The sequence below is a fragment of the Marmota flaviventris genome, chromosome 7 (genome assembly GCF_047511675.1).
Source record: "Marmota flaviventris isolate mMarFla1 chromosome 7, mMarFla1.hap1, whole genome shotgun sequence".
NCBI classification, from domain to species: Eukaryota; Metazoa; Chordata; class Mammalia; order Rodentia; family Sciuridae; genus Marmota; species Marmota flaviventris.
This window is the reverse complement of record NC_092504.1, coordinates 31,122,423-31,135,981: the sequence shown is the minus strand read 5'-3', so window position 1 is coordinate 31,135,981 and position 13,559 is coordinate 31,122,423. Positions and strand designations below refer to the sequence as shown.

Here is a 13,559-nt window from a genome sequence, read left to right as displayed (position 1 = left end):
TGACAAAAATCTTCTTAATATTTTTTCAACTTGAGTAAAATCATGTTATTCCAAGAATTTATTTTTTATATTTCATTCTTAAGATATAAAATTCTATCACTTCAAAAACCAATGGCTAAATAGCAGTTGTCTTTTCAAACTGACACACACTTTCTTAAAACTGATTATAAAATTATATTCTGTACCTTTTTGTTTTAATAACTTTGCTTTACTTCAAGTGAAATTTGAGATACAAATGCTCACATATAAGTGTCAATTATGAACACATTTTCAAAATGTAATTAAGGGACTCACCTAAAATTTTTGCTTCATATCTGCTCAAATGTTAGTTTGTGAATCTGAAACATGACACACTATTCAGTAATACAGTAGAAACAATGAAACGTCTTTGAGACAGAGGGCAGATAAGCACACTTCAACTGTGTGACTTTTAAAGCTATGGCTTTGGAATCTATATTACAATGCCTTGGGAATGTAATAAATGTTATGTATTTATTCTTTTACCTGTTTAAGGTAGGGGAGAAAAAAACATCAGGCTGGGGATGTAGCTCAGTGGTGGATTGCTTGCCTAGCATGCATGAAGCTCTGGGTTCCACCCCCAGCACAGAAGTGTGGTGGGGAGAAGCTATCAAGTCACTGAATAATTTAAACCATAGCTATCTAGTAGCTAATTTATATAGGTAATAATCATTATTCAAATCTCTCTTCACATGGTTTTTATTTTGGTTTGGGCTTTATGCATGCTACGCAAGCACTCTATCACTAAGCTACATGCCAGTGCTAAAAGTAATCAATTTTAATAAATCTATTTCTATAGTTTTAAGTGTAAATAATATAAATAAAAATATAAAAGGAAACATTCAGAACTAATTTTACTATACTAACTAATTTAGGACTCACTCCCTAAATTTTTTTCTCAACTATATCCCACTTAACACTTAAAAATGTATGATGGCAGAAATTATTTACCCAGATAGAAAAGATTTGAGATTTGCTTTTTTAAACCTTGACTTTAATTCTAGAAATACACTAGATAATCTGTACTCTTTTTCAAACTCATAAAAGTGTTATGAAATTTTAAAAATCCTATATTTATATAAATCCAACAAAGAGCCATTCTCTACACAGAAAACAAAGATGAAATCTGTCAGGGCAGGGACTACTATATATCCCTAAAACTTTGTGTAGTCCATGATATTTACATATTACTGAATTTAAATAAGACGAAATAAATGAGTAAATTAATGGCAGAGACCTTGACTTGAAATATCTTAAAATTAAGCAAAAGAAGGTCTTGAGGGCTGGGGATGTGGCTCAAGTGGTAGCACGCTTGCCTGGCATGCGTGCGGCCCGGGTTCGATCCTCAGCACCATATACAAACAAAGATGTTGTGTCCGCCGAAAGCTAAAAAATAAATATTAAAATATTCTCTTTCTATCTCTTAAAAAAAAAAAAGAAGGTCTTGAATAAAATGCTAACTGAATTGTCAAGGACAAGTACTCTTTCCTTGGGTGAGGAAGAGGCTCCTGAAGGGAGGATGTAGAGGTATACTTAAGAAGATGAATTTGGCATTGGTGAATATGATTTTCAGTAGGGAAAACAGTTGGAAAATTTTACAATGTAAGAGGTACTGTTTAAACTTGCCTAGAAGCAATAAGATCTGAAAGGGAAATGAATGTAAAAAATATTAGAGACAGACCTTATGGTATGCCTGTGGCAAATGACAGGAAGAATGATGAAGATGATGGTATCTGTTCAAACCTGAGTGTGTGGAAGAATAGTAACAATAACATAAATAAATTAATAAGGATAGAATTTCAGGGATATTGCATGCTGTTCTGGACAAACTTAGTTTTAATGATATATCTAACACTAGAAATAGGGGCCTAGAGCAGAATCAAGATCATATTTTAAAAAATAAATCCATTTAAGAAATCAGAAAAGTATGGGCAAACAAATGCTGGGCTGTTAACATTGATTATTTTTGCACTGTTTTCAAAGTTTCATAGTTACCATAAACACATGGCACCTAGCACCATCTTTTTTTTTTCTTTAGTACTGGGGATTGAACCCAGGGATTCCCACATACTAGGCAAGTGCATTATCCCTGGCCATTTATATTTAAGACAGGGTGGTCTCAATAAGTCTCAAACTTATAGCCCTAAGTTTATGATCATAAGCCTCAAACTTATGATCCTCCTGATTCAGTCTTCCAAGTAGCTGGGATTACAGGTGTGTACCCCCAAGCTCAGTTCCATTTTTTTTTTTTTTTGGTAATTAGGAAAACTTAGAATATACTTTGAAATCCAAAATTCAGATTTTTAATGCAGGGCTGGGGATGTGGCTCAATGGTAGAACGCTTGTCTAGTGCATGCAAGGCCTGTAGTTCAAATTCCCAGCACCGTGTGTGTGTGGGGGGGAAGATTTCTAGCCCAATATTAAGTTGACTTGTTAAAAATAATTATGTACTATTTTTGTTTAATCAGCAAATTAAAATTATAAACACATCAAATTTAAATTCAGCTGTAATAAACTAAGCTTTGTAAGCTTCATAGTAAACTGAAGTTTTAGCAGTCAAGAACTCTAATATATAGTGAAAATGACATATGGTTTCATGGTAAAAGCCATCTAATAAAGAGATTTAATTTATTTGTATATTAAGTAAAAGCACTGTAATATACACCTGTACGATCAAGGTGAAAAATGCAAGTGAAGTAAATTTTATCCTTTAAATTATGTTCCCTTACCATATGATCACAGCATTCAAACTACTTGTTCAGATAGCTCAATTATTTTACTAAAATTACTTATTTGGTATCTTCTCTATAAGGTTAATGTTGTGGTAAGAACTGATAAATACAATCAATAAGAGTGTAAGTTATAGGTTATAGATTAGTAAAAAATATATATTATAAGATTTTGATAAGTAAGATAAGACAATTATAAAGCAAGAACTGTCAGACAGGCCTAAGACTCCATTTTGCTGCCTTCTGTTAAAAAAGAAAAAGAAAAAAAAAACTGTTACAAGAACTGTTTCTGAGAAACTGAAATGAAAGCTGTTTTCTTATAAAAATTGTTTTTCTGTACTTTGAACCCCACAAATTGTACCCTACTCAGGATGTAGCAGTGGTCATGATGAGCTACATCCTGGGTTTGAGTGCACTTGTAGGTCTGCATGACTTTGAAATAGATTCTCATCCCTTCCGACCCCTGCCCAAGTTCAGAATGCGACTGTCTAGCACCTGCTTGAACCTGGGACTGTGGTCAACTAACTGCAATTTTAGCTTCTGTTTATCATTTGCTTGCTGACTAGAAAATTCCAGTCCTGCCTAGCGCCCACAGGTCCCACTTATTTAATGTTTTAATTTCTGTGATTGGCTAGCTTACATTACGATAAGCAAGTCACTTGTTTCAAAGGATCCCTATTTGGGACCAACAAACAAGAATGTTGAACACCACTGTCTTTTTCTGATGTCCTTTGTTGGTAGAAGGAATTCTGCACAGAGTCACTACAAGAAAAGGGTTGATTGTTAGATAATATGTTTTGCACCTGCAATAATGTAATAATAATAATGTTTTATATTTGTATTAAGGATTATGGATCATCAGGAACATGTTCATGTAGCTTCATTTAATGTAGTCCTATGTTGATTAATGAGATTTAAATATAATTGTTTGCATTTTTAAATTAATTTTTTTGTGGGATGTACCAGGTATTGAACTCAGAGGCACTTGACCACTGAGCCACATGCCCAGCCTTATTTTGTATTTTATTTAGAGACAGGGTCTCACTGAGTTGCTTAGTGCCTTGCTTTTGCTGAAGCTGCCTTTGAACTCGCAATCCTCCCGTCTCAGCCTCCAGAGCTGCTGCAATTACAGGTGTGCACCACCACGCCTGGCTTACATTTCTTATATCAGAAAATACTGTTCAGTTCATCATAGTTGAAATTAATGCCCAAATGGTATTTATTCACCAAATACAAGTGCCTCACATATTTCCCCCCCACTTGTCTCCATACTGATTTTTATCACTATTTCCTATAGAGCACAGTGCTAAACCATAGTATCAGAAGTATCTTTTTTCATTCCTCAAATATGTACACTAGTATTTGGTAGTAAAACAAGAAACATTTTTAAAAATTGGCTAAATTAATGAGCCTTTCCCCCTTAGCTCATCTATAAAACATTGTTGGAATTGATACTTTAATAACTATGATTATAAAAAATGATTTCTTTTGAAAATAGCCCTATAGGGCTGGCCAGGCAGGGTGTGGTACTTACAAAACCCTGGGTTCATTCTTTTTCTTTCTTTTTTTAATATATATATATTTTTTATTGAAGTTAGAGACACTACCTTTACTTATTTTTAGGTGGTGCTGAGGATTGAACCCAGTGCCTCGCACCTGGTAGGTGAGCACTCTACCACTGAGACACAACCCCAGCCTCCTGGGTTCAATCTTAAGCAAAAATAAAAAGCCCTTTGGTTTGGTTACTGGTAAAGAAAGAAAAGTTTCTTGCCACCACTCCTTAGATTTTATGAATATAAATATATATTTGCTGTTGCACAAGGATGGACACTGATAATATCAAAAGGCAGTGGGAAAACAATGCCAAATTTTTGCCTGATCCATTATCTTTGGCATATGCTAAGATACCTAGCTGTCTTATATGACATAAAAAGAAATAGTCTGGATAACCATAATTTTATCTTACTGACCTGAATCAAATCCAGAAGTATTTCTGTCTTCCACGTAGCTTTATGGTGATGTAGGTGGAAAAGGTAATCAATTGGTACTCTCTAGGCACAAATATACCAATCAAAGTGGCCTGGAGTCTTTGAATACATAATGATCAAATTATAGATCAACTTGTTTCTGCTGCTGGACCAATCAGATTTTATAAACAATATATTTATTATAACAGCATAAGCCTGGTAAGGAAAGGGCAGTAAAGAGCAATATAAGAAATACAGAGGAGAAAATGTGAAAACTATTTCTCACACAGCTTATAATTAGAAATGGTTTATCATTACAGATGTTAATTAAACCAGCTAACCCTTAAAGAAACTCCCTGGCTTGCCCTAAACTAAACCTAAAAAATAATGATTTTTAAAAGCCACCAATAAACTGCTCTCATAATTTAACTCCAGCAAAAAGGAAAATGGGACATGCTAGTGAGTACAATAGAGATCAGTGGAAATCAGTGCAGGCTAGAATTTCCTAGTGTTAGGTTAAATCCATCGTTCTTAAGACGCCCTTCAGGATAGTTCTTTCAACCTCTGTTGGGGAAAGGAGATGATAAAGTAAGGGACAAACTGGTTCAGACCCTTTCAAAAGACCATGCAGAACCTGTCCAGCAATTCTAAAATCCTATAGAGCATAGAATTGAGTATTACTTCTTTTTGCTTATCAGAGAAATATCTTGCCCAAAGAAAGGCAATATTAAAAAAAAAAAAAGTAGAAATAAAACAACCAGCCTTAAGTCTAAATCCTGTCTTATCCACTCTCCACAGCATAGTCAAAGTGCCTTACTAAACCTCAGTTCTTGATTACATTATTCTACCCAAAACTTTTACTCTTTTGTTTCTGATCTTCTACAAGATAATAAAAGCCAAGAATTTTGGCATAGAATTCCAGGATTTTAATGATCTAATAGTCCTTGCCTAACTTTCAAGCCTTACTCTCCTCTCACTCTACTTCACACTTTATCTGTGATAAAAAGTTAAAACACACTACATCAAAATACGCAAAATAAACACTGTTGACTACTTCCCAAACAAAAGGGGTTATGGAAAATACAAATATAAGCAGAGTTGACAAAATTCTTCTGCATTTAACCTTCATTTAACCCTCTCAGTTCTGTTACTCTAGCGATCCACAGAATTAGATACGTTAAATACATTACTTGGCAACATTGCTAATAGTAAAAATGATCTCCCTGATTAGTAAATTTGCATGGGAACTCAGTAACTATAAATACCTCATGAGGAAAACTATAGCTTTGACTTCCCTGTGATGGTTGTTTTAATCAGCATCCTTTCAAGGATCATAGAAGCTAAGTTTATAGAGTTGTATGATATTGAGACATGAGTTTTTTTTAATCCCAGGCAGCTCCTATACCTACCTAAGATGAGCTTCTTCTGAGATGCTACCCAGATGGTTTGTGAGCCACCTGCATGAACTGTTGAGAAGATCCCTCCCACCAATTAGGAACACTGAGACTGCTCTGCTGGCAACTGGATAGGCTTCTGAGTAAACAAACCTATAATTTTCTAACTTTGAACATTTGGTTGTACCTAAGATGACCCCTTCATCTGCATAGCAGTAAGAACATTGCATAGTATAAGAACATCTTAAAATGATATTTAAGAACCACTACAGTCGGAACCTACCCACTTTCCCTTTGCTCCTTTAGCTAACATACATCTTTGACAAATCCCACTTGATCACATACACATTTTTTAAAAAATACTTAATTATTTTAGTTGTAGTTGGACACAATACCTTCTTTTAAATTTATTTATTTTTATGTGGTTCTAAGGATGGAACCCAGGGCGTCACACACGCTAGGCGAATACTCTCCCACTGAGCCACAACCCCAGCCCCTTATACACAGTTTTACTCACCTTCCTCTGTTGTTATTTTTCTGGGCATCCCCTCTTCCAGGTATCATATACCACCTCCCCATAGTTCATCCCTTCAGCCATCTGCTGAGGTGAAGCTATGGATACTTTTCAGACTGGGAAGAAAGGAGATATCGAATAGGTAAAGAACGCAAGGGAACTTTGCTACAGAAGCTAAGTACACACAGCTAATAGAATAAGAATGGAAATTTACTGAGAATAAAAACAGATTAAGTTGGTGAAGAGAGATGGTAATAGTATGTTAAAATGCAAAAATATCCAGTTAAGAGTGTCTTGGAGATCAGTTTGGATGACAGAAAAGAGCAAAGTAGCATATTAAGTGCTCCCTTCTTTCTACATTATTAGCTATGAGGAGAAGCAAGAGAGTCCTATATCAATCAAAGCAGGTGACTTGCAAAGTTTTCACAATTTATCACCTGTACCTTGGGAGAGAAAGAGAGGAATTAAAAGATTACAGTGGAGATGATATTTGCAAGTGTTTAGGGAGGGAATATAATTGCTATATGACAGCTTCAGTTCTCCCTTCTTACCCTATCATTATCAGTCTGTCCCACTAGAATTTGCAAGCTAATGTTAATTGTGTAGAACTTTTGACAGTATCTCAAATTTCTTTAATCTCAGATTGCTTTGATTGCAAGCTATTAGAACTGCCTTCTTTACTATAAAGTTGCCAAATACCTAATTTGTTATACATAAGGGCCAACTCCATTATTTATAAACACTCATAGTGGTTAACTTAAGGGCTAACCAAGATGGGGCACTTACAAAAATTTTAGATTTGCTGGGATTGCCAAAGGCTCTAATTTCAAGTGAGTAAACTCTTAGTTAAAGCACCCATGTAACAACAAAACACAGAAAAATTAGTGAATGGAGAAATAAAACAAAGACACATATGTGAAGAAAGACGTACTGTCAAGAAAGTGTATAGAACTGGAGAATGAGAAAATAGCTCTAGCTCTTAAATTTCTGTTACTGACGTCAGTTGCCTTGAAAACAGAAAGCTATATTCCTTTTCTAATGCAACAATCTTTTTTGCTTAAGCTAGTTTAAGTAGTTTTTTATGTAACTTGTCAGGAAATAATCTTTAGACGAAAACAGGGCAGGGGGACAAAGTATAATACACACACACACACACACACACACAGAGATTCTATCAGATTTTAACATGCTGAAAAATTCTATTAATGTTGTTTTAAAGAGAAAGAGAGAGAGAACTCAAATTAGAGCTATTTTCTATTAGAGTTGTGAACTCCCTAATTCATCTTTTTATCCTCACAGGACCTAACACAGTGCCTTATATGCATGTAACAAATAATTAGTGAATAGATATACAATTAAAAAAGAATGAAATTCACTTGATCAAAACAGTACATCTAATTGTGGAGTTTTCAACAGAATTTCATAAAAGATGTTCTTTATAATTCTTAGCATAATTCTGTTTAAACACACACATACATACACAAAGAAATACTGTTTCCTATTTCTTAAACAGAATACAAAAATGTAATTTGGATTTAACTTATTTAGCTTCTTGTTTTGGGTTGTTTGCAGCACTGGCTATTGAACCCAGGGGCACTCTGCCACTGAGTACATTCCCAGCTCTTTTTATTTGTTATTTTATTTGTCTTGCTAAATTGTCCAGGCTGGCCTCAAACTAGCAATCCTCCTGCCTCAAATTCCTGAGTAGATGGGATTATAGATATGCCCCACAGGTTTGTGTTAACTCTTAGAACTATGAAGCCCATAGCCCATAGTTTAATGACTAGTAAGCACTCATTAAAATTGTTCATAGACTATTTTGGTTCTCCTCTTCCTGGGCGCATGGTAAAATTGCATTTCCCCACTTTGTTGAAGTTAGGTGTAGTCATATATTTGTCTGGCCAATGAAATGACATGTTACCCTTTCACTTTCAAGTAGAAGCCTTTGGAGCCAATGTACAATCATTCACCACATCCTTTTCCCTTAACAACTGTGGAAGAATTGTGTTGAGATGGAGCCTGACATCCTGGGGTTCCAAATGACTACCTGGAGCAGAAAGCTCTAGTGTAGCCCTTCACTGGACATAAGACAGAAATAAATCTGTGTTGTTTCAAACCGGTAGGATGTGAGGGTCTTTAATTCCTACAGCATAATATATACCTTGCCTGAAGTACTTATCAAACATCTCTCTCACAATGGTGTGAAGAAAATGAATAGTTCTAGCCCTCTCTTTGTTTTCAGAATGGTAACATTTTGTATAGCGGTATATCATTCAGAAATTACTTTTGTATAGATCTGTCCCGTATTCTCCAAACTCATAATCCAAATACAGAAAATGAAGGGATTCAGACAAAAATTTTAAAACAAATCCTCATCCTCTCTGTACTTGTGGTCTAAAACTCAAGAACCAGATAGATTTAGATAAGGTGCTATTCTTTGCTCTAACTCTTGCCATCTCTACTCCTCTGGAATAAATTTAGACAGGGATTCATGACACATTATTTCATTCGCATTCTTAAACCTGTTTTTCTATACCCAGTACCTAGCAGGCTCTCAGTATTTATTCCATAAATGAATTGTGTGCTGTAATCACTCCAGTCTTACAAATAAGGAAACAAATTCAGAGAGGTTCACAAATTTGCCAAAAACAATCCTGCACATTAGTAGCACAATCCAAGATTTTCTGATTCTAAATCTTTTCTCTTTATACTGTGTTCCATGCTTTCTAAGGTCTTTTACAATCACAGAATTTAAAAGTTGGTAGTAAATTAATAGTACAAACAGTGTTTGTGATAAAATAACATGCCAATCACACATTCACCTCCAAGAATAACTAAGAAGTCATTCCCCCAAAGACTTCTACTTGCTTAAACCTACTTTGATTCACAGTGTTTTCAAGCATAGAAGAGAAAGACATCTAAGAGGGCAATTTGGCCCAACAGGCAACTTGCAGAACAATGAAGAATTATGAAAGAATTCAGGGGGAAAGTAACCTTTTTCTTTGATACAAAATATATTAAAATTCTGGCTTTTTAGATTATCTTCACTTTGGTGGTGTCCTTATCATACTGGTTAACTTCACACTTTCTGCTCTCCACTTCTTATCAAATCTGAGTTGTAGGAAATACTCATGAAGAACTGTGTGAAGAATAGATAATCCATCCATTAAATTTGGAAATGGTTATAAAATATATTCCTCTTTAAAGAGTCAACTTGAACACTAGCATTGAAACCCTTTCAAAAAACTGTTGTAAAAAACAACTGACTCTGTCTAACCCGGCTATCTTAAACTTATTTGAACTCAGAATTTTATTTCAAGAGGTCAATTGATTTTTCACTCCCCAGAACATGGTTTAGGAAATCCTGGTCCAGATCATTCTAAAGGTTATGAATAAATCAAACGCCTTCAGAGAACTTATCCTTAGAGTTCTATTATTGGCCTATATTAAATATTTTTGTGCAAAACTGTTTCTTTAAAGATGTTGTCAACTGCATCACATCTCCTTTTTTATTAGGGCCTATGAGAAAATGCTCCTCTCATTGCTCATTACTAGCAAATGCTTTGCTTAGGCAGAACTGGTTTAATGCTGTAATTAGAAACATACTGAAGTTTACTTTGTATTGTGTTCCCCCACCGACCCCAGGCTCCTACCAAGCCCCAAACCTGAACTGACTCACTTCTAGTACAGGTCCTCATAGTATGTGCTTGGTATTATCTTTTCCCTTGATTTTGTATTTTTTTTTCTCTCTCTACCTCAATTTTCTCATTTAGCTTGTTTGTCCCTATTGTACTATACATAAATTGTTTCAGAGAATTTTTGGAACTGTATTTTATATATATTAAGACCTCTCTTACAATATATTGATTTCTTCTTCCCTGCCCCATTACCCCAAAATGTCAATGTATTCGACTTTATGTGAAAGTATTCACTTAAGTCCCGATAAACCAAAAGAACACACACATTCACTATGCAGTCAAACCTGTAAATGCTTACAGCCAAAAGAAAATTATTTTTTCCCAGCAAGTCTAATTAAAAAAAAAAAAAAAGACGAATTAAACTGTTTCCTGAGCGGAAGGCAGATTTATTAAACTGTTTTCTATGAAAAATTAACATTTATTGCGCATCAGCAAATCTGCTAGGCATTTCATAAAAGCAACTCCACTTTTAAAAGGAAGCAGAAGAGGCATCCCCAAGTACATAATCTCTGAAGGGATATACAGGAAATTGAAATATTGTGCGGGTGCCCAACTTGGGTGGGGAGAGAGGCTTTGAATATCCCTTTTGTACTTTGTGGATTTTGTGACTGTATCAACCCTCGAGAATGTTTTTCAGGATTAAACGAAACGAAAATAAAGACGACAGTAAAGATTTACTCTTTGACACGATAAACTTTCCCTCCAGCTTCTAATTCCAGAATATGCACTGAAATAAATGCCTAAATGCAAGTTCCAACCAACCACAGGGAGTCCTATCAGAATACAGTTCCTTTCTCATTCTCCACCCCCGGGGGTGAGGCTAGTACATAAAGGGAAAACTTAAAAACTTAGGTGTGACTGTCTGCAGGTAACAATGAAGGGGAAAATCCGAAACGTTTTCGTTTGTTTTATTGGTGGTAACTGTCCGAAAAAGCAGCAGTGGTTGGGAACTGCAGTCCGCTCCTCACCGGCGGGCCACCAACGCCGGGTGGAGAACTTTGAACAACTCCAGGGCGGCCCGGGCCGGGGGTCCAGGGCACCAGCGGCGAGGCCGGGCCAGGGTTCGAGTCCCGCGCGCGGCTCCGGGAGGCGCCGCCTGGCCCACCCGCTCCGCGCCACGGTGCCTCCCGGCCGCCTCCCGGAGCGCGCTGCGGACCGCCGGGGCCGGCGCTAGGGTCGCGTTGGGGCGGGGAGCGGGCCCGGTCCTCCCCGACGCCGAGGAAGAAGTCGCACTTACCGCGTCGGGCTCCCGGGGCGGCCGGGGGTCACGGCGGGGCGGGGGGGCCAGGCCCGAGGAGGAGAGCAGGCGGGGGGCGGGGGCCGGCGAGCCGAGCCGAGGGATGCACGGCCCCTCGCGAGCCCCCAGCCCCTTCCCGGCACCCTCACCCCCGGCGCCGGCCGGCCCGGAGAGAGCCACTCCCCTCCGTCAGGCTGCGCCAGGCCGGGCCAAACTCCTCGCGCGGCCGGGGAGGGGGCGGCGCACGGGCGAGTGGGTGGGGGTCGGGGACCCGCTCACCCGTCAGTCCCGGCGCGGGGCAGGCGGCTGCCGCCCCGCCCCCGCCCGCCCGCCCGCCCGCCAGGCCCCGCCCCCGCCGAGCCCCGCCCCCTCTCCGGGCTGCGTGCGGGGAAAGGCCGCGGTCGCCAGCGGATTGGCGGCTTCTTTTTACCCCGGGGGTCGCTGGCTGACGGCTGGAGCGGGTTAGGGGGAGGAGGGGAGCTGGGAGAGGAGTGGAGGGCGCCAGCTGCAGCGACCCGAGCTCGCTGGGGGGAGGGGGAGGACGTCAGGCTGGGCGGGACTCTAGTGAAGGCAGGCCGCCGGGCGGGGGGGCGGGGGAGTGGGAGGCGGACCTAACAAAGATTCCGGTTGTTCCTGGTCCCTTGAAACCCGGGAAAGGGGAATTCCTGGGGGTGGAAGTTTAGAAAGAGGTCCCTCTGCAGGGCTGGAAGGCGATCAGAGAGCCGGCCTGTGCTGTGTCAGAGCATTGAGAGAACTCACCAAGAGTTGTCTCTTCTCCAGCCCCTGTAACTCTTCTCCTTGCAATGATCTTATAATTATTGTGCTCTAGGTAGTAGATTTGTGCCACTGCAATTATGATCGCAACACTATGACCACATCATTGGTTTCTAGGGGTGGGATACGAAGAATCTGAAGATGTGGTTTACTTATTCAGTTCTCTAGCAAACGAATATTGAACTCCTACGTGCTAGGTGCTGGGAACAATAATAATTTATATTTCTATATGTCAAACACCTAACTAAAGTGCTTTATCTATATATTACCTCATCATTAGGTTTGAACAAAATAGCTATGGTCCTTGTCCCTGGGGAGCTCAGAGTGGATAAAGAAAGAAAGGGCTTCCTTTATTATTCTCAGAGGGATGTGTTTAAAAAAAAAAAAAGTGCCTACCTGCTTTTGGTTCTCAAAGTAATTTATATTTTCATCTTTTGCATATTTGGTGTTTGCTACTCTGACCCGTCTGTATGCTGTCTGTGATGGCCGAATATTTCTCAAGAGATCTGTAGTATGTCTCCATAATAAAAACCCAATGCAAAGCAAGTGGTCCAGAAGACTGATAATTGAATAACATAACCAAATTGTGGTAGCAGCCTGGGGTGCCTGGGAGATCTATGTAGGGATGTTTTGTGCATGCCCTCTTGGGAAAGTGGTTAGAAAAAGCAACATAATGTAAAATCATAAAGCATTGACGTGAACTGCTAGTTCAATGGGAAAGTAGATGGGGCAATTTAATATTGTTACAATCAAGAAGGAGATACATCACAAATTGTTTCTATCTAGGCAGGCTCCAACCACAAAGCATAGGATACATTTTTATTATTATTTTTTTAATCAGAGCCAACCCTATACAATGACACCTACACTCAAGACAAAAATTACTTCAGCAGCATTATCTTTAACCTCAAAAGATAGTGTGTGTAAACCCATAGCCTGAATTTCTGGAATTTGGTAGAACCTTTCAGCTCTTATTTGCCTTTTCAGTGTTAATATTTGTGCACATTAAAATATTTTGCACATTAAAAGCAAATGACATTCTTTTTATAGTTTTTCTTTTCTTCCTGCTCGCAGTTAGTTGTTCAGTTTTGGAATTTGAATTCAATATTTTTCTTTTGTGCTTATAATAAGAAAAGTCAGAAAAACATTGCAATCAAATCAGCTTATAATTGTAGTAAAAAATGAATCTTAAATTAAGATATAGGAATTCCCATACATCCTTTTTCTA

General features: G+C 38.2%; 1 protein-coding gene across 7 annotated transcripts in view; it reads right to left on the bottom strand.

Annotated features, from left to right (window-relative positions):
- The window catches only part of Klhl5 (kelch like family member 5), a 68,043-nt gene extending 56,244 nt beyond the window's left edge, over positions 1-11,799 (bottom strand). For 3 of the 7 annotated variants that reach the window (XM_071614216.1, XM_071614217.1, XM_027938688.2), the window contains exons 1-2: positions 6,626-6,714; positions 4,718-4,930 (exon numbers count right to left, since the gene is read on the bottom strand). Coding sequence is in view for 2 of the 7 variants with exons in the window: in XM_027938671.2 (XP_027794472.1) it covers positions 6,626-6,687 (62 nt within the window). In the remaining 5 variants the exon portion in view is untranslated. Of the gene's footprint in view, positions 1-4,717; positions 4,931-6,625; positions 6,739-11,557 lie in introns of those variants that run through there. The other 4 variants (XM_027938671.2, XM_027938680.2, XM_071614218.1 and 1 more) reach the window with 3 other exon arrangements.
- Between the last annotated feature and the right edge of the window lie 1,760 nt (positions 11,800-13,559).